We start from the raw sequence: 21,605 nt of genomic DNA on the forward strand, positions 1-21,605 counted from the left end.
CCACCTTCTCCACCAGTGCTGCCACCTTCAAAGACTTGTGAACTTGCACACCTAGGTTGCTCTGTGTTTCTGTACTCTTAATGGCCCTACCATTTATTGTATAACGCCCCCCTACATTATTTCTTCCATAATGCATCACCTCACATTTATCTGGACTAAATTCCACCTGCCATTTCACCGCCCAATTTACCAGCCTATCTATATCATGCTGTATTGTCTGACACTGTTCATCACTATCAGAAAGTCCAGCCATCTTCGTGTCATCTGCAAACTTGCTGATCACACCAGTTACTCCCTCTTCCAAATCATTTATGTATATCACAAACAGCAGAGGTCCCAGTACGGAGCCTTGTGGAACACCACTAGTCACAGACCTCCAGCTAGAAAAAGACCCTTCCACTGCTACCCTCTGTCTCCTGTTGCCAAGCCAGTTCTCAACCCACCTAGCCACTTGTCCTTGTATCCCATGAGCCTTAACCTTTTTCACCAACCTGCCAGGAGGGACTTTGTCAAATGCCTTACTGAAATCCATATAGACGGCATCCATGGCTCTTCCTTCGTCAAACCATTTTTGTCACCTCCTCAAAAAATTCCACCAGATTTGTAAGGCACAACCTCCCTGTTAGAAAACCATGTTGCCTGTCACAAATTAGATTGTTATGTTCTAAATGCGCATACATCCTATCTCTAAGGATCCTCTCCAACAACTTCCCTACCACTGACGTCAAGCTCACCAGCCTATAATTACCCGGGTTATCCCTGCTACCCTTTTTAAACAATGGTACCACATTCGCTATCCTCCAGTCCTCTGGGGCCTTGCCCGTGTCCAAAGAAGAGACAAAGATTTCCATCAGAGGCCCAGCAATTTCATCTCTTGTCTCCTTGAGCAGTCTAGGATAAATGCCATCAGGCCCTGGGGATTTGTCAGTTTTAATATTTCCTAAAAAACCTAAAACTTCCTCCCTTGTAATGGAGATTTTCTCCAACGGGTCAACAACTCCCTCTAAGACACTTCCAGACAACAAGTCCCTCTCCTTTGTGAATAAGGCAAAGTATTCATTCAGGATCTCCCCCATTCCCTTGGGGTCTAAGCATAATTCCCCTTCTTTGTCCCTGAGAGGTCCGATTTTTTCTCTAACAACTCTTTTGTTCCTAACGTATGAATAAAATGCCTTTGGATTATCCTTAATCTTGTCTGCCAAGACCATTTCATGACCTCTTTTTGCCCTTCTACTTCCCTGTTTGAGTTCTCTCCTACTGTCTCTGTATTCCTCCAGAGCTCTCTCCGTTCTCAGTTGCCTGGACCTAACATACGCCTCTCTTTTCTTTCTGATCAAGTCCTCAATATCCCTAGTTATCCACGGTTCTCCAATCCTGCCTTTCCTATCCTTCCTCTTTACAGGCACATGTCTGTCCTGCAGCCTTATCTGATGTCCCTTAAAAGACTCCCACATACCATTATAACAGCTCTAGGTCAGCATTTATGCATCACTGGGACTGGCACTTTCATATCCCCAGAGATCCAGCAGTAGCTCAGACCCGGATCTTGAACGGAAATGGAGGTTCAGGAAAGGGAAGTGGCAGGAGGGTAAGTCAGGGAGCAGGAGATTCCATGGAAGGATAGGTTGGGTACAATAAAAAGCTGCAAGTCGGCAGTCTAGTATAGTGAGAGGCCATATGTCGGAGGTCAGGTATGGGGAGAGGCCAAAAGTTGGCGGTCGGGTATGGGGAACACTGCAAGTCAGGGATTGGGGAAAGGGGCAATAAGTCGATTATGGAGAGGCCACAATTAGGAGGCCAGGCATGGAGAGAGGCCTTCAAGTCGGAAGTCAGGCACAGGAAAGGTCACAAGTCGAAGGTCAGACATGGGAGGAGGTCCCAAGTTGGAGGTTGGGTAAGAGGAGAGACTACAGGTTGGTTGGGCAAGGGGAGAGGCTACAAATCAGAGGTCAAGCAAGAGCATAGGCTGTCGGTCTGGGAGGGGGAGTAAAGCCACACATCAGAGAGTCAGGGAAGGATAAGAAAATAGGCCATTCGGACCCTCAAGCTTATTCTAGTAGACATTGGTTGACTGGGAAAAGGGTCTGGATCGGCAGCAACCAGGAGGTTTAGGAAGTGGGAGATTTAGGAAGCAGGACCGGCAGCGAGTAGGAGGTGCTGTAAGTGGGAAGTTAACTTGTTCTTTGAATGTGTTTTACTTTAGAAGTTATTCAATATACCAATGTAGAAATTTAGCAATGTAAAGTATTTCAATGTACAGGGTATTTATTATATGTTCTTTTCTAATAAAGAAAGTCTTACAGAATCTAATTCCAGTTTTAACATCGATTCTTATGGGAACATATATTTTACATAAAGTCACAATTTTAAGGAAACAGCCACAATTTTAGATGAGGATTTAAAAGTCAAGAACTGGGTTTCATTTCCAAGCAGGTTGTAATAGTGGTATGTTCATTTATGACCCTTACTATTTTGTCCTGCACAAATAAATCTTGATCTATCAATTATAAATGGGCACAGTAAGAAGTCTCACAAACACCTGATAAAGGAGCGGCTGAAAGTTCAGGATTCCAAATAAACCCGTTGGACTTTAACCTGGTGTTGAGAGACTTCTTACTGTGCCCACCCCAGTCCAATTATAAATGGAAGGAAATGTGGAAACATCCACATCAATTATAAATGGAAGGAAGACATTTGTTTTTCACAAACAGCATATTTCAGCACCTTAACAAATGTGTAACCACGCAGTGCCTTGAAGAGGAGTACAGCCACCATGGAAAGTGCATAGACCCGAATGTAAAAGTTCTGATTCGGATGGTCTCTCATGCTGTTGCTGATTGAAGTCACATTACCTTCAGTAACAGATGTGTTCTGAAAAATAATGTAATGTATGATGATTAATCTTCAAATGAATCAATTTACAATCACCTTCTCAGTTCATCAAGATATTCATTGTTGCGTATGATGTAAATGCAACACAGAAGTTTGTTTTTTGTTTATGCACTGCAGTTTGAATGTTTTACACAACATGAGGGCCAAATCACTGGTTTGTAGATAAGATCTGCACATTTTATCAGTCTATTTTAATCATAAAAAAGCTTAAAAATTAATGAGCTTGAATGCACGGCAATACCTTATGTGCAATTTACATTGTGGTGCAATATAGGAATTTTTAAAGCTCAAGTGTGAACAGGGTGATTGGGTCTGCGTGTTTCAAAGATGTTAGCTGTATGTAGCTGAGACATCTGTATTTGTTACTACATGCAACACATTACAACATTTTAAACAACTCACCCCACTGCCCTGCTTAATCCAGTAGCTGAGCCACCAGTTACTGAATGCTATGCTGCCTGCTGTCAATATGAACAGAAGAATGTTCACAAGGAAGATGAGACTACCTCCTGCAGCCTTGATGTAAATTCCATAGGTTGACCAGGACACAGAGCCACCAGCTTTTTCTTCTACTTGCATAAGCTGGTCTAGTAGCAAATAAAAATGGTAAATATCAGTTCAGTATATTTCACAATTGAAATTTTACTCTAATGTGTTCCGTTGCAATTCCTGAGCTGCACTGATTTTGACCAAAAATATTGCACTGTAGCATTGAGGCATTTAATCTAAAATCTATTAAAATATGCAAAGCTTGTGGCAGTTGACCAGATGGTGATAAGGCAGTTGGTGTGAATTTCACCTTCGGCTAAACAATAAAACCAGCTGTAATGAAGCACAGTCCATTTTCTTTCTCAGATAATATTCCTTTCCACTGATTTCAAAAACAAAATAAATCCACTGTGAATGCACTTTTGTCCATTTCTATGAGAGGCTAAAAGACAACAGCAGAATCATCCAGAATCATTTTCACTCGCAGGGGGAAACTTGGTAGGCCAGGAAATTGGGGTAAAGACAAAAAAAATCAGATTCCCATCAAGAGATGAACTTTTGCAGCTAAGTTTTGGAGCTTTAAAGATGGGCCGAGCTTTCCGATGAAGTGTCAGGAAGCCCTTTCTCATGCATTTGCATGTCATTCGTGCGAGCACATTAAAAGGTCAGCTCGTCAGAATTACATATCTCCTCCAAATTAAGTTCAGTGATGACGGTATTGAATAAAGGGGCTGGGCTTGGTGGCCTACTACTGCTTCTATTTCTTGTGTTCTTGTGTTCTCTGCCAACAAGAAATTGGAACATTCATATTTATGACTCTATGTAAGTAGCATGCACGTGGCAAAGTTGACTTCTTCCTGGACTGTGATGTGAGCAGCTGCCTCTTTGCCTTCTTAGGGATTGCTCGTAGCTATCAGCCTCCTGATTGAGATTGGGTGCCAGTGGGCCTACTTGCGTGAAGGGTGGACAGGGGAAGCAGGCTAAGGGGTTAGTGTCTTGGGAAGGACACCAGACTGTACTAGAGCTTGTTTAGGAGGATATCTGGGGAAGAAAACCAAACTGTTAAGATTTCCTTAGGAGATGTAAACTTACACTCTTCTCTTTCTTACAGTTGTTTAACCGCCCTCTGCTCTTAGATTCATTTCTTTATTCCTTTATCCTCCTACCTTTGTTCCACAACTCCTATCTTGTTTAGTTATGAGTTTTAGCTATTTAAAGACAGTCTCTAAAATCAGTTACTCACCAGCCATTCAGCTTACTGCTTTCCTGTGATATGACTCTTGGATTTTTCGAAATGAACACGCTGTTTGGCAGCTGTCCCTTGCAGGACCCTGAGCCTCGCACTCCCTTTAACCTCCTCTCAGACAAGTGTCCCTCGCAGGTCTGGTGCTCTCTGCTTCCTGATGACCCTGAGCCTTGCACTCCCTTTATCTTCCGCTCCCAGATGACTGTCCCTTGCAGGTCTAGTGCTTTCCACTCCCCGAAAGGAAATCTTTCCTCTGCTGCTTGGCAGACCACAGCTTCATCCATTTTGTAACACCTGTTATACTTTGCTCTCATGTACTTTCATCGAGGATAGCTGAATTAAATTGCACTACTTAACATTTACCCTGCTGTTGTTGTGATCCTTTCAAGTACCAAATAAATTGCTTCCACCCAATGTGCGCATCAGGACCTGCACAGTCCTCTGTCTCCTGCAACCCTGGGCACTTGGAAGTAGGAATAGGAATTTTTCCATACCCTCACAAAGTTGTATGTATAGCACAGTGAAAGCAACATGGAGTCTATTATGGGAAGAGATGCACTCATGTTACCCTCACACCTGCTCCCAAAAGGGAGCACACCTTGTAGAGAGCTTAATCATGCAGAAGCAAAAATATGGGTACACAGGGAAGAATAGCACGAGTAAACTATCTGACCCCTTGAGATCATTCCTCCTTACAGCTTGATGAGGGAAGTTCTTGTATTTGGTCCCTGATTGCGATTCACCCCATTTACCTCATATCCTTTTAAATATTTATCATCCTGAAAAGTTTAGCGATTACTTTGGAGTCCACTCAACAACAATGCCTCAGCAGGGGATTTGAGTGCCAACCGTTCATGACCCTCTAATTACAAAGACTTATAAATCTCAGTCCTAGATGTCCTTACTATTACCACAAGACTGTGCTCTGCCATTCTGGATACCCCAGGCAAGTAAAACACGTTTCCTATATGGATCCCGAGAACGAGCCTTGATGCTTCATAAGGATAGATGCTCAGAATCGCCCAATTGCGACCCAACTTCCATGTGACATCGCATGTGCACTTGCACACTTATACTTCCTGATGTATCACTTTACAGTGAGTAGATGGTGTCACTACCCTGGTGGTGCAGCAGATCATAGAAACATAGAAGATAGGAGTAGGAGGAGGCCATTTGGCCTTTCAAACCTCCTCCACCATTCATTACGATCATGGCTGATCATCGAACTCAATAGCCTAATCCTACTTTTACCATTCATCCTTCTTTGAAAACTGCTGGGTTGTACTTGTGCGTACCATTGGTGGTATCCTCTGCTCCATCCAGGTTGCTGTTGTGAGATGGGAGAGCCTCCTGTTGCCATCCCTGGGAAAAACACCTTCTGTCTTCAACCCGGAGAACTTGCAAGATGTCTTAGCTAAACCATGGGGCCAGGTATTGTCTGCCCTGTGACACTGTTATCTGCAGTAAGTCTCCCCCTCTGCAACAACAGCCAGAATAATGTTCCTGACTTGAAGTGAGTGAATGACTATCTGGCTGCTAAATGTGGTGCCAGGACCTCCGACCCCATGAGACAAAGGCAGTGATGGTGACTTCCTGCTGACCCTGCTGCGAGATTCACTGCAGTCCTCACATATGCATATGTTATGAGTTGAACAGTGCAAGATCACGTATGGTTAGTTTTCCTGGCCCCTCAGCAGAAATCACACTCATTTCCACTTTCAGCACCGAACTTACACTCCAAAATGGAAGATACTGCCCATTGTGGCATCCACTTAATGTTGAATAACCCTCTTGAGCTTCAAAACTTAAGATTTTACACACATAGTATTAGTGCATATAGCCTGGCTCTCTCTAAAGCACAGTCCTTGACTGTGGTTGAGCTGAAATAAGTCAGTCTGGGATGACAATGCATTCTAAATCTGTCATCCATTCTGATTACTAATTCCGCATTTTGAATTGATTTCTGATCAATTCTGGTAATTATAGACCAGTGAGTTTGACATCGGTGGTAGGAAAATTATTGGAAAAAATTCTTAGGGATAGGATGTATGAACATTTGGAGCGTTGCAATCTGATTAGGGATATGCAACATGGCTTTGTTCGGGGGAGGTCTTACCTTACGAATCTGGTGGAATTCTTCGAGGAGGTGACAAAAACGGTTGACGATGGGCGAGCCGCTTATGTCATCTATATGGATTTCAGTAAGGCGTTTGACAAAGTCCCTCACGGTAGGCTGGTAGAAAAGGTTAAGGCACATGGGATACAAGGACAGGTAGCTAGGTGGATCGAAAACTGGCTGGGAAATAGGAGACAGAGAGTAGTTGTCGAGGGGACCTTTTCTGGCTGGAGGCCAGTCACCAGTGGTGTGCCGCAGGGCTCAGTACTGGGACCTCCCCTCTTTGTAGTATATATAAACGACTTGGAAGAGGGTGTACGTGGTGTGATCAGCAAGTTTGCGGATGGTAGAATTGGCAGATACCAAGGAGGACTGTCAGGTGACACAGCAGGATATAGATAGGTTGGTATATTGGGCAGATGGAATTTAATCCTGACAAATGCGAGGTGATGCATTTTGGAAGGAATAATGCAGGGAGGAGTTATGTGATAAAAGGTAGACCGATTAAGAGTATAGAGATACAAAGGGACCTGGGAGTGCAGGTGCACAAGTCTCTGAAGGTGTCGACACAGGTGGAGAAGGTTGTGAAGAAAGCTTATGGAATGCTAGCCTTTATAGGAAGGGGTATAGAGTATAAGAGCTGCCGTCTAATGCTTCAGTTGTACAGAACGTTGGTTAGGCCGCATTTGGAGTACTGCGTCCAGTTCTGGTCACCTTACTACCGGAAGGACGTGGAGACCCTGAAGAGGGTGCAGAGGAGGTTTACCAGGATGTTGCCTGGCATGGAAAGACTGAGTTACGAGGAAAGGTTGGAGAAACTGGGGCTCTTCTCCTTAGAAAGACGGAGATTAAGGGGGGATACGATAGAGGTATATAAAATACTGAAGGGAATAGATAGAGTCAACAGTGGTAGGCTTTTCCCTAGATTGGGGACAATTACGAGAGGTCACGATCTAAGGGTGAGGGGGGAGAAGTATAATTTGGATATGAGAGGAAGGTTTTTCACGCAGAGGGTCGTGGGGGTATGAAACGCGCTACCGAGTAGGGTGGTGGAGGCAGGCACATTGGACTTGTTTAAGGTTTACTTAGATAGGCACATGAGTGAAGCAAGGATGGAGGGTTATAGTAGAGGGTATTAAATAGGGTCAGAGCCTCGGGACGACACCGGAAATGTAGTATTATATGTTAACGTATTGTCTTTTTATTCCACAGGGTCGGTCCACCTTGTTGTCAAACGAGGGGCATGCACACGGTGGGTCGTGCATGGGCTGTTCTTGGAGGTTCCAGGAGTGGCCTAGTACTTCATGTCGTTGTGTGTGCTTAATCCTGGACCAGCAGATGGGCAACACAACAGCTCAGTGACTATCACTGCTAGCTGTGCAGATACATGGATTTGGGCCTGTGTCTGTGGGAGTTTGCGCATTCTCCCTGTGGTTGCGTGGGTTTCCTCCGGGCGCTCTGGTTTCCTCCCACACCCCAACGATGTGCTCTTAGGCTGATTGGTGTACCAAATTAACACTATTCTCCCCTGAATCTGGCTACATTAGGAGTTCCACTCACATACACACAGGGCAGGGTAGGTGTGGGAAGATGTGGCGGCGCGGGCTCGTTGGGCCTGTTTCCCTTGCTGGGATGTTCTTTGTTCTGAAGAGTATTTGTTGCTCCGTATGTCATGAGACCTTTTTATTATGTTTACCGAGATGAGATGAAATTACACAGAAGACGAAATTGGTCTTCAGTGATAGCACGAAATGGGCAAAAGCGGATTTAAAGTGGACTTATTCTGGATTCAAAGTCAATAGAGAAGAAAGACAATGGGCTGGGTTTTTGCTGGTTTTGCTCTGGAGCTAAAGTTGATCATTCATATCCACTACGTCATCGCCAAACTGGTCTGTTGCCACAAGCTTTGTATTTTAATAGGTTTAAAATTAAATGCTACATTAAATGTCTCAAAGCTACAATGCAATGTTTTTGGTACAGCAGTACATTTCTTGCATATCAAACTTTCCTGACATTCTACGTAACTCTAGTTTTCTCATACTAGAATTTCCCAATCTAGTATCACCATCTTTTAATCTAACTTTTTTCAATTTTCTACATAATTTTAAAATGTTTTTTCTCTTTAATTTCATATTGAATATTTTGTTGCCAAAAACTGCTCCAACTTTGACAACAACACGGAAATGGGAGCTATCCCCACCCAAAAAATTCTCTATTTATCTATAGAACTCCTTCTCTGATATACATCTTAGTTGGATTTTTAAACCTTCATTTTTATCTTATATGAGTGAAAACAGTTTCACCTCAGTTTCCATTGTAATTGTGAACCCACAGCAAAAACAGCCTGACACCAAGCGTGAATTTTACCAAGAAAGGTTTCAAAGAATGGTGGTTTAGGGAAACTGACTTGTCCCATTTCTGTAGCGCAGAAGACTTCTCTTCTGAAGTTAGAAAAGAAAGGAGGGGATTTCAGTTTTCACCTGGTATGTTTATCCGTAGCATGCTTGACACTGAAAGTAAGTTTTCTATTCATCAAAGTTAACATCCCTCAGCTTGGGAAGTATAAAACTTCAAAAATTAAAGTTCTTAACAATATATTGTATTGTTTATAAATGCATAATGTAATGATTAATTAAGACAATTTTGTTGACATGGCCTTAAGATAACAATCACCATTATAAAGCAGAATTCTTTCATAAAGCTGTTTCAGCAAAGCCATTCCAAAAGTGACTTTGAAAGAGGGGAATCTATCGATGTACTACTGAAGACACCAGAAATAAATACACATTTCAGGATGCACAATGCCAGAATGTATCTAGCATAGTGTTTGTTACATTAATAATAATTTTTCTCTTTAATTTCATATTGAATATTTTGTTGCCAAAAACTGCTCCAACTTTGACAACATTGAAATGGGAGCTATCCCCACCCAAAAAATTCTCTATTTATCTATAGAACTCCTCTTCTTTGATATACATCATTAGTATGTCAAAGATCATGATTTATAGTTCAATCTTATTAAAGGAAACTGCAGTACTAAAAAACAAACTGCAAAGTTTTAATAGAAATCACATTACTGTTTCACTTGCCCTTCTGTGTTTCCTCTTCTGGAAAAAAATCCCGACTAATTAAATCGTCTGATGTTTCACCATGCAATTCTTCATCAAACTCCTTCTCACTGTTGAATTCTTTTGTCATCTCTACCCTGGGCTCCAGATCTCTGGGTTCTGTCCTGAACAAATAACTTAAATCACCCTCACTCCACTCAATGCTGTCCTCATCATGCATTTGGACAACAACAGGCTTCCAGCGAAATACTGTAGACTTTTTCCCGTTCAGCATCACTTCTGGTTTTTCCTCAGGATCTATCTGCCTGTTGTCCTTAGTTTGTTCCTTCACCCTCTTTTCTTGCTCTGGCACTATGCTGACCATCATTTCTGTTCCTATTTCATTAATGTTCGCACTTTCTGCAGCTAGGACAAGATTCATGCTTGTTAATACAAAGAGTGACAATAGATACATAACACTAGTACCAGTAATGGAAAGATTTGGAATTGAATGGGCCAATACTAGATCTTAGAGAGTGTTCAGCCATGAACCAGAATTTCCATGTTTCATTCTGTTTCCTAGTTTTCTGCAGATTTTGACTGTTGCAACACCATACTTATAAATATTTAATAGTAAAGGAGCTGTATTTCACTAAAGCAACAAAGTTTGGCAGATTTTGCCATGTAATCGATTTATGAATGATATAATTTTTATGCTAACTCATGCTGGTTAATGGTCCCACTTGATTGCAGCTCTAACAGAGTCCATTCGTTGACTGTGAAAGATAAATTTCTAATTTAATTATTTTAATCATTGGTGGCTGTGCCTTCAGTTGCCACAGCGCTGGTGTCTATATTTCCTTCCCTGAACCTCTCTGCCTTGCTACCTCTCTTTTGTCCTTCAGTAGCTCCTTAAAATCTACTCCTCATCTTCCCTATTATCTTCTCATGTGGTTTTGACAGATTTTGTTTGCTAATGCACCTTTTAGGTGCTTTGGAGCATTGGCAGCAGGAATGCCTGGCCTCCAATCAGCCTCCACTTGTAACAAACAACCTAAAGGGTAATAAGCTATTACGTCAGGGAGTGGGAGGACGAAAATTAAAATTGTGTTCCACTGCACGATCAAGTCATGTGTTGGTGATACAGCTGATTACATTTAACTACCATAACATATTTTATGGCTTATAGTTTTATTCATTTCTAGGAGCTTTCTCCAGTACCAGTTACATGATTTGGAATTGGTTTATTTGGCTTTTTCATTGATTTCATTGAACTTCTATTATAGCAATAAATATATAGTCTATGCTTAATTATAACACTCCTGAATGCAGTTTTTACCATTTCAATTGGTTAACTTGAATTACTGGATAATTTATTGCCTGACTCACAACCTTGAAGGTAATGTCTGAGTGCACCAAGGGGTGAAATGTTCCAAGAACTGAATATGGAAAGAAACCTTGTCCACCACCGGTATGCATCACAAAAATCACAGATACAGCACCCCCCTTGTCAAACACATCCCGGTGTTGGGCATTGTCCCTGCTGGCTAGAACGTGTACAGTTCTGATGACCAAATCATTGAAGGATATTACTGGCTTTGATCAAGCACAAGAATAAGTGATCTGGATATTAGGGATTGAAGGAATGGCTCAAATTTAGCATTGTTTCTCCTCAGGAAAGAGACATAGAGTTAACTGAAATTATGGAAGGGATTTACAAAATATACAATAGAGATGGGTTCAAATATGAGGATACACAAATATAAAAAAGGGAAAGGAACCAAGGCCAGATTTTTTGTGTAGACTGAGTTATCAGGAAAGATCACTGAAGTGAAAGTTTAAACTGACTCAAGAAACAATTAGATATCTAATCAGAGAAAAAGATTTGAATGAATATTACTGGCTGGAATTAATATTAATCAAAAAATCAACAGATTGTCTTTACTGGTTGATTGAAATTCTTCAGCAAATTATTTTCAAAACTATATTCACTTGCCTCCATTTCTGTCTGGCTCCATTGTTGGAAAGGCTGTGGCGGAATTTGCTGGACTCTGATTTGACATCACTGGTAAACTCTGCACAGACTCACTCATTCTTATATCTCTTCCTTGCAGCTTGATATATGACCTGCTTCCAAAAACCCTAACCTGGTACATGAAATCTCCCTCAGACACCACCTTGCGGATCACTACTGTTCCATATCCTCGACCTGATGAGAAAGAACTTACTAAAGTATTTGCATGCAGTGAAAACCTAACTTTCTGCTCCATTTGATGCATAATGGAAGCAGGAAATCTCAAAAAAGTGCTTATTTCAGAAACTCAATTCAAAGATAAACAATGGTGTATTGCCCCTTCAAATATCTCTCTCTGTTGACTTGAAATTGACTGTCCTTCTCCTTGGTCTATATGATGGTGAATCATGTGAGTAACAAATTAATAATTTTAAATTATTTACATAATAAAGAAATGACCTGCAAAATGCACTTTTCCGCAACAACTTATTTAAAATAACAGGTCAAGATATTTAAAGCAGTAACAGCCCACTGATAATCAGTAAAGCGATATGTTGCATTGAAACCTATTAAATATTAACTTCACTTGCTGGCTGAAAAACAGGTGCTGCGAACCAGCCATCCATTTGAGATCCTGCTCAATCTTCCATATGGAGTAAAATGGAGTGTTAGATTTGTAACTGGCTATTTTTATCTACGATAAAAGTTAAAATGGCCCCCATTTGACTTTAACTCTGAAGATTCTACCATCACAGAAAAGTCTACTTGTTATTCATTGAATCCAGGCCAAACAAATGAATTCTTGAAATAGCTATATTTTTGAAATGGAGGCTTTACCTTGTGTCCATCCATCAACTTCAAGTACCATGAACTTTGGGAACTACATGATTACCAAATCAATCATTATTGGCCTTCTTTTCATTGGTTGCTGTTCCCTGGTAACACATACTCCTCACAAAACTATTCTATTGAAAAGAAATATTTGAACCAATATAGAGTGGTAACACGCCAATATCAACTCTTGGTTTTCCTACTATTACCCGCTAATTTTTTGGCTGGTTCGGAGATACATGTGTGTGTCAATTTGTGGGATTCACACTTGCGTTCCTCACGCATGTGTGTCGCCCACCACCGGATATTCGGCACAGTCAAGTCCAAACAAGGAAACTAGCAGGAACACCTGGTAAGTCATTTAAATCCATTTTTAATGTTATTTGAATGTCATTATTAAGCCAGGGACTGAATTCTCCAGGCCCAATAGCATCTCCCACCCCATTGTATAAATTAACTCTGGCAGGGTTTAGGGTAGCTCCCCACTTTCAGGGAACTAGTGGCAGACTCTGCTGGAGTGAAAGGGGAACAATCCGGGCACCCCAGGGGATTGGCCAGTGTGGGGGTGGTGCCCCCTGGGCATGGGCACCCTGGCAGTGTCAGTCTGTACCCCTGGCCCAGGGGGCACCTTGGCACTACCCACCAAGCATTGGCTGGGCCAAGGGGCTGAGGCCAAGGGAGCAGAGCCAGCTTGGGCCAATCAGTGGGGGTGGGGGGGGCTCCCGCTGCCACTGCATTGAATCTGGTCGGGATTGGAGGGAGGCCAATGATCGGAGTGGGCTGGAGGTAGGTCTGCTGTGGGGGATGGGAGGTCTACTCCTTGGGAGTGGGAGGAGGTAGGTTTGCTTCCCATGTAGAGGGAGTTCTGCCAGGCTGGGGGAATCATCACTGCTGGGGGAGAGGCCTGGAGATCGGGGTGCTCGGGATTTGGGGGTGAGTTTCAGGGCTGGCCCGGAAATGATTGTGGGGTTTGTTGCGATTGGGCCATCTGGTGGGCTGGAGTGGCAATACTGCAGGGGTCTGGGGCTGGCCAGTGATTGAGCTGGCCAGCAAAGTGCAGGGTGACAGATAGGAACCACTGCACATGCGCAAAGTTCCGGAACTGTCAGACTCTGGCGTGAATAAGTCCTGCCCCGTGAGCTTTTAATGATATTCACAATCGTGACTTCTGCATTGCACCGAGTGTGGGAGATTTGAGTCTGAACTCCCACTGAAAAAACAATTGTGATATACACCATTTTTCCCTCAAATTCAGCACTTAGAATTTTTTTGGGAGAATCGCCCCTCAGATTTGGACTCAATTCTGCTTTGATCTACTACACTTACACTACACAGAGGCCTTAATTTGAACCTCAGCTCGAGTTTGGACACACACTCCAAATCTATTAATGTCTGTATCTTTTTGTATTCATTTATGGGATGTGGCATTACTGGCTGAGTCAGCATTTATTGCCCAACCGTAATTCTCTTCAATGGAGTGGCGTGTTAGGCCATTTCAGAGGGAATGTCAATGTGTAGGCCAGACCAGGTAAGGACAGCAGATTGCCTTCCCTGAAGGACATTAGTGGGCCAGATGGGTTTTTACAAGAACCTGGCAATGATTTCATGGTCAGCATTAGACATTTAATTCTAGATTTTTATTAAATTCAAACTTGACCATCTACTGGGGTGGGATTTGAACCTGGATGCCCAGAGAATTACCCTGAGCCCCTAGTCCAGTGAACAAAACCAATAAGCCACTGCCTCTATGATTCGGGACCTGGCCCGAGTACAAAAGCTCAGACATGGCACACCCACATCAACACCAACCAATTCTAAAATCAGACGTTAACTCAGCTTAAACTGCAGCTACTCCCTGCAAAGCTACACATGTCCAATCATCCCCAGTGCTATCAACGGTCCCCTGCAGGTATATCAACTAGTTTTCTAATTAAAATCTTTCTGTATTTACATGCAGTTTTATAGCTACAGATGATGCATATATGTTTTAAAAATTGTGTTAGTTGATATCAATGTATGTATTATAAATGAGCTCATACACACATATAGAGTCAGCACAGGCATGATAGGCAGAGTGGTCTCTTGCCATGCTATAAATATTCCTTCATATTCTAAACTGTCTAAATATCAGAAAAGAAGGAATGTGCCAGCATGTGGGGAAAGAGGGGGAGTGTCAATATGTGAATTGCTTATTAGGAGTCAACCTAATGGGCTGAACGTTCTTCTATGCTGTAATGATTCTATGATTCTATAAACTCTTCATCCATCAGAAAACAACTTAAACCATGTTCCCCTATTGTAAATGTATTTAACCACATGCCCGCCCCTTTCCTTAGAAAAGAACTTCAACAAACAACTGCCATCAAGTTAAAGAAGTTATTATATTCACAGGTAGTTTTGCAAGTATAGTATTAGACATCCCTCATACCTTGCTTCTTCTTTTCATGCACAATGGACACAGACTTGCTCATTGACAGAAGATTTCCAGGTTTGTTTCCAGCTTTTTTGACAGTGCTTCTTAAGTTCTTTTGAATAAGGTTCTGAAATTTAATGTGGTACATTGGTGTAAATTATTTGATACATTCTAGCCCTAATTTGCTTGTATTTTTATGTACAAGATTGGCATAGGTACAATGTAAAGCCAACGTTCAGCACAACAGAATAAAAAAATTTGAGTGTAAATCACAATGCTTGTTTTTTCACTGTGCCTGATCTTTTACGGCAAATTAGTGAAACCTCCACAAAGATTGGTCTCTCCCATCACCCCATCCTTGCGCAAAAAATTGGAGAACATAAGTTTTCGGCTTTTAGGTCTGTTCTGAAATAACTAAATTTACACCCAAAATATTAAGTGCATCTGGAACTAAAGATCAACAGTGCTTTCTGCATTTCAGTATAATTGTAGACATTTGAGAAAGAGAAAGAGGAACGCAAAGGTAATAATCTCGGGATTGCTGCCTGCACCGCGGGAGAGTGAGAGCAGGAATGGAATGAGGTGGAGGATGAATGTGTGGCTGAGGGACTGGATTAGGGGGCAGGGATTCAGGTTCCTGGATCATTGGGACCTCTTTAGGAGCAGGTGTGACCTGTACAATAAAGACAGGTGGCATTTGAATCCCAAGGGGACCAATATCTTGGCAGGAAGGTTGGCTAAGGCTACTGGGGGGACTTTAAACTAGAAAGGTTGGGGGGAGGAAATCGAGATGAGATGACTGAGAGAGGAGGTTAGCTTGCAAGTAGAGAAGGACTGTAGACAATGTAAGAGGGAGGATAGACACTGATTGAGAAGGGGAATGCCCAAACTGAAGGTCTGAGGTGTGTCTATTTTAACGCCAGGAGTGTAGTGAATAAAGTGGATGAGCTTAGAGTGTGGATCTCTGCTTGGGAATGTGATGTGGTGGCCATTATAGAGACTTGGATGTCTCAGGAACAGGACTGGGTACTTCAGGTGCTGGGATTCAGATGTTTCAGGAAGGACAGGGAAGGAGGCAAAAGAGGGAGGGGAGTGGCACTGTTGATCAGGGGTAGTGTCACGGCTGTAGAGAAGGTGGACGCCATGGAGGGATTGTCTACAGAGTCTCTGTGGGTGGAAGTTGGGAACAGCAAGGGGTCGGTAACTTTGATGGGTGTTTTCTATAGGCCGCCCAATAGTGACAGGGATGCAGATAGGGAAACAGATACGGGAGAGATGTAGTAATAACAGAGTTGTCGTGATGGGAGACTTTAATTTCCCAAACATCGATTGGAATATCCCTAGGGTAAGGGGTAATGGATGGAGAGGAGTTTGTTAGGTGTGTTCAGGAGGGTTTCCTGACACAGTATGTGGATAAGCCTACGAGAGGAGAGGCTGTACTTGATCTGGTGCTGGCTAATGAACCTGGGCAGGTGTTGGATCTCTTGGTGGGAAAGCATCTTGGGGATAGCGATCATAATTCTATCTCCTTCATGATAGCATTGGAAAGAGATAGGATCAGGCAGGCTAGGAAAGCGTTTATCTAGAGTAAGAGGAAATATGAAGCCATAAGGCAGGAAATTGGACGAGTAAATTGGGAGGAGGTGTTCTTGGGGAAAAGTACCGAAGGAAGGTGGCGGATTTTCAAGGAATGTTTGTCTGGAGCTCTGCACAACAATGTTCCGATGTGACAGGGAGGTTTTGGTAGGTCACGGGAACCGTGGTGCACGAAGGATGTAATGAACTCAGTCAAAAAGAAATGAAAGGCGGACAGAAGATTCAGAGAGCTAGGAGATGTTAAGGATCTACAGTAGTATACGGGTTGTAGGAAGGAGCTTAAAAAGGAAATTGGGAGATCCAGTAGGGGTCATGAGAAGGGTAAGATTAAGGAGAACCCCAAGGTGTTCAACAAATACGTGAAGAGTAAAAGGATGAGATGTGAAGGAACAGGACATATAAAAGGTGAAGGGGGAAAAGTCTGTGTGGAACTAGTAGAAATGGCAGAGGTGCTTAATGAATACTTTGCCTTGGTATTCACGGTGGAAAATGATCTGGGTGGTTGTACTGCAGGTTTGCGGCAGACTGAAAAGATTGAGTATGTGGACGTTAAGAAAGAGGATGTGTTGGAACTTTTAAATTGCACCAAGATAGGTAAGTCGTCAGGACCAGATGGGATGTACCCCAGGTTACTGTGGGAGGTGAGCAAAAAGATTGTGGAGCCTCTGGCGATGATCTTTGCGTCGTCGATGGAGACAGGAGAGATTCCGGAGGATTGCGGATATGGTTCCTATTTTCAAGAAAGGGAACAGGGATAGCCCAGGAAATTACCGACTGGTGAGTCTGACCTCAGTGGTTGGTAAGTTGATGGAGGGGATACTGAGGGACAGGATTTATGAACATTTAGAGAAGTTTAATATGATCAAAAGTAGTAAGCACGGCTTTGCCAAGGGCAGGTCGTGCCTTACGAGCCTAGTTGAGTTCTTTGAAAATGTGACTAAACACATTGATGAAGGAAGAGCGGTGGATGTGGTTTATGTGGACTTCAGCAAGGCGTTTGATAAGGTCCCCCATGCAAGACTTCTTGAAAAAGTGAGAGGGCATGGGATCCAAGGGGCTGTTACCTTGTGGATCCAGAACTGGCTTGCCTGCAGAAGGCAGAGAGTGGCTGTGGATGGGTCTTTTTCTGCATGGAGGTCGGTCAACGGTGGAGTGCCCCAGGGATCTGTTCTAGGATTCTAGGACCCTTGCTGTTTGTCATTTTCATAAATGACCTGGATGAGGAAGTGGAGGGATGGGGTGTAAGTTTGCCGACGACACAAAGGTTGGTGGTGTTGTGGATAGTCTGGAGGGATGTCAGAAGTTGCAGCGAGACATAGATAGTATGCATGACTGGGCGCAGAAGTGGTAGATGGACTTCAACCCGGATAAATGTGTTGTGGTCCATTTTGGCAGGTCCAATGGGATGAAGGAGTATAATATCAAGGGTAGGATTCTTAGCAGTGTAGAGGATCAGAAGGACCTTGGGGTCCGAGTCCATAGGACTCTTAAATCGGCCTTGCAGGTGGAGGATGTGGTCAAGAAGGCGTATGGTATACTAGCCTTCATTAATTGAGGGATTGAGTTTAGGAGTCGGGAGATAATGCTGCAACTTTATAAGACCCTTGTCAGACCCCACTTGGAGTACTGTGCGCAGTTCTGGTCGCCTCACTACAAGAAAGATGTGGAAGCTATTGAAAGGGTGCAGAGAAGATTTACAAGGATGTTGCCTGGATTGAGTGGCATGCCTTATGAGGATAGGTTGAGGGAGCTAGGTCTTTTCTCCCTGGAGAGACGAAGGATGAGAGGCGACCTGATAGAGGTTTATAAGATGTTGAGAGGTATAGATAGGGTGGATTCTCAGAGGCTATTTCCCAGGGCTGAAATGGTCGCTATGAGAGGACACAGGTTTAAGGTGCTGGGGAGTAGGTACAGAGGAGATGTCAGGGGTAAGTTTTTCACTCAGAGGATGGTGAGTGAGTGGAATCGTCTGCCGTTGGTGGTGGTGGAGGTGAACTCGTTGGGGTCTTTTAAGAGACTTCTGGATGAGTACATGGGATTTAATGGGATTGAGGGCTATAGATAGGCCTGGTAGGTACGGATATGATTGGCGCAACGTGGGCCGAAGGGCCTGTTTGTGCTGTAGTGTTCTATGTTCTATTTGGGGCAGCATGGTAGCACAGTGGTTAGCACTGCTGCTTCATAGTTCTAGGGGCCTGCGTTCGATTCCCAGCTCGGGTCACTGTCTGTGTGGAGTTTGCACATTCTCCTTGCATCTGCGTGCGTTTCCTCCAGGTGCTCTGGTTTCCTCTCACAGTCCAAAGATGTGCGGTTAGGTCGACTGGCCATGCTAAAATTGCCCCTTAGTGTCCTGAGATGTGTAGGTTAGTGGGATTAGTGGGTAAAATATGTAGGGATATGGGGGTAGGGCCTGGGTGGGATTATGGGCTGTGCAGACTTGAAGGGCCGAATGGCTCTTCCTGCACTGTAAGGTTTCTATGTTTTCTATGATCAACATAAATATTTGATTTTTCACTTTGACCACATTGAAAACAAGTAAAAATCAATGTCACACACTTCATGCATTGCATTGGTCTGCAAGACATTGATTATAAGCCATTTCATTATCAGACAACTTATCCTTTGTTCCTCTGGCCTTTGCAAACTAGCATCCCTATAGCATGTAACCCCAGCAGTGGCCATTGTTGGGACTAGACAACTGCCAGCCAAGGCAGTTGTCTAGTCCCAGATTGGCTGAAGATCTTGTAACAGTGTACTGAGCATTTCACGGCTGCAGGGCAGCTTTCAGGATCGATGGTCCCTGCCAAATCTTTTGGTCATGGGGAAGGAAATCCCAGCATCTGAAAAATCCTGCCCCTACACTCCTATGGTATTGGGAGAGCTCTTCAGCCACGAATATTCTACTGCAAATCTACAAAAATACTCAGTGCATGAAAATCTTAATGGGCATACAGGCAGACAGCTGGAAATATTGAATATCCTGTTTCAGTACAAAATAGTTGACTAAATCATGTCAACATGTAGAATCATGAACTATTCAGAATAAATTATGATGACCTAAATGGCTCAAAGCAATTTGTCTAGCAAACATCTGCTGCATGCAGAGTGGGAAAGTCTGTTTCTTCTTCTAATTTGTGCCGAATTGGGAAAAGTAATTCAGGACACCCATTCCTGATCACCAATAAATAGCTCTCTTGGATGTGCAGGAGTATACACATAAAGATAGACCTGGTGCTAGCTAAAATCAGATAATCAATTAGTTGAGGTTCTACACAAAATCTGGCACCTGTGAAACCAAAACCTAACATGAGTCAACACAATCAGAAGAGGAGAGAATGGATAATTAAGAGAAGAATTAAAAGCTGAAATAGTTTATTAGCTTCTTCATGATAAATGTTTATGATTAGGAAGGTTTAGAGTATGGATGAAGAGACCCACTCCACTATTGCTTTCCAGGAGACTATCATATGCACATTTACAATGTTAAATTGTGACTCGGTTTCAGTGAATATCACTTACAGCTTGCTGCATACTATTAAATAGGGCAGCATAGTCTTCGTTAAGAGTCATTAGCTCCTCATGTGTGCCTTGTTCTGCAATACGTCCATCCCTCATGAAGAGCACTTCATCACAGTCTACAAGATACTACAAAAGAAAAGTGCATTAGAATGGGGAAAATACACATTTTATACTCATTAATTATCCTTCAAATTTCTTTATTAATCAAATTTCATTTATTCCTGAATTTGGGTCAAACAATTCAGTGAAATCAACGGTGAACATATCTTTTCAGAATTTGTGATTTCAAAAAATGTTAGTTAAGCCAGAGTTGAATCAGAAAAGCTCTGAAAAAAGTTTTCATAAGCTAAATAATGATATTCACAAATTATAATGCTAAAGAAAGCTGAAAGGCACCATTAATATTCTTTCATTAATTTCTCATGTGGAACTTCATTTAACTGTCCAGTGGTCACATTACTCAAGGTGTGCTCAAACAGAATGGCACCCTTCTCCACGAAAAGATGAAACACTCTCTCTGCCAAACACGAATATGGCTATTGTAATATAGACCATGCAACATGATATTAATGTTTCCTGATTTTAAGAATTGAAACTTTGGACTTTATCTTTTTTCTTTCCCAGGATGGGCAGCATTGCCTGGGCCAGCATTTGTTGCTTATCCCAAACTCCTCTTGAAAAGGTGGTGGTGAAGTAATTTTTGAATGTCTGCAGTCCATCTAGTTTGAAATACCCATAGTGTTGTTAGAAATAAATTCCAGGATTTTACCCTGTGACAAAAACAGTATCCAAGTCAGGATACTGTGTAGCTTTGAGGGAATTTGCAGTTGGTGGTATTCTCATGTGTTTGTTGCCCTTGTTCTTCTAGGTGGCAGAGGTCATCAGTTTGGAAGGTGCTGTTGAAGGAATTTTGGCTAGTTGCTGCAATATACCTTGTAAATGGCATGTATAGCTGCCATTGTGCATCAGTAGCAGAGGGAGTGAACGTTTAACGTGGTGGATGGGTTGGCAATCAAGTGGGCTGTTTTGTCTTGGATAGTGTTGTTGGCTTGCATTCATTCAGGCAAGTGGAGGGTATTCCATCATGCTCCTGGCTTGTGACTTGTAGATGGTACGAACTAGATAGGCTGGGCGAATGGGCCAGGAACTGGCAAATGGAATTTAATGTTGGCAAGTGTGAAGTTGTCCACTTTGGTAGGAATAATGGTAGGAAGGACTATTACTTACATGGCGAAAAACTACAGCATGTGACGGTGCAGAGGGACCTCGGGGTCCTTGTGCATGAGTCGCAAAAACCCAGCCTGCAGGTGCAGCAGGTGGTCAGGAAGGCGAATGGGATGCTGGCCTTCATACGAGGGGGATTGAATATAAAAGTAGGGAGGTCTTGCTGCAACTGTACAGGGCACGGGTGAGGCCGCAGCTGGAGTACTGTATGCGGTTTT

The 21,605-nt window shown here is 42.8% G+C and overlaps 1 protein-coding gene across 4 annotated transcripts in view; it reads right to left on the minus strand.

Annotated features, from left to right (window-relative positions):
- The window catches only part of LOC145342242 (ATP-binding cassette sub-family C member 5-like), a 188,064-nt gene that overhangs the window by 40,155 nt on the left and 126,304 nt on the right, over positions 1–21,605 (minus strand). For all 4 annotated transcript variants that reach the window (XM_080187638.1, XM_080187637.1, XM_080187636.1 and 1 more), the window contains 4 exons: positions 20,164–20,289; positions 15,064–15,175; positions 3,295–3,479; positions 2,725–2,871 (listed from right to left, as the gene is read on the minus strand). In XM_080187638.1, coding sequence (XP_080043764.1) covers positions 2,725–2,871; positions 3,295–3,479; positions 15,064–15,175; positions 20,164–20,289 — 570 coding nt within the window. The remainder of the gene's footprint in view (positions 1–2,724; positions 2,872–3,294; positions 3,480–15,063; positions 15,176–20,163; positions 20,290–21,605) is intronic.

This window comes from Carcharhinus amblyrhynchos, chromosome 4 (assembly GCF_965287045.1).
Source record: "Carcharhinus amblyrhynchos chromosome 4, sCarAmb.v2.hapA, whole genome shotgun sequence".
NCBI classification, from domain to species: domain Eukaryota; kingdom Metazoa; phylum Chordata; class Chondrichthyes; order Carcharhiniformes; family Carcharhinidae; genus Carcharhinus; species Carcharhinus amblyrhynchos.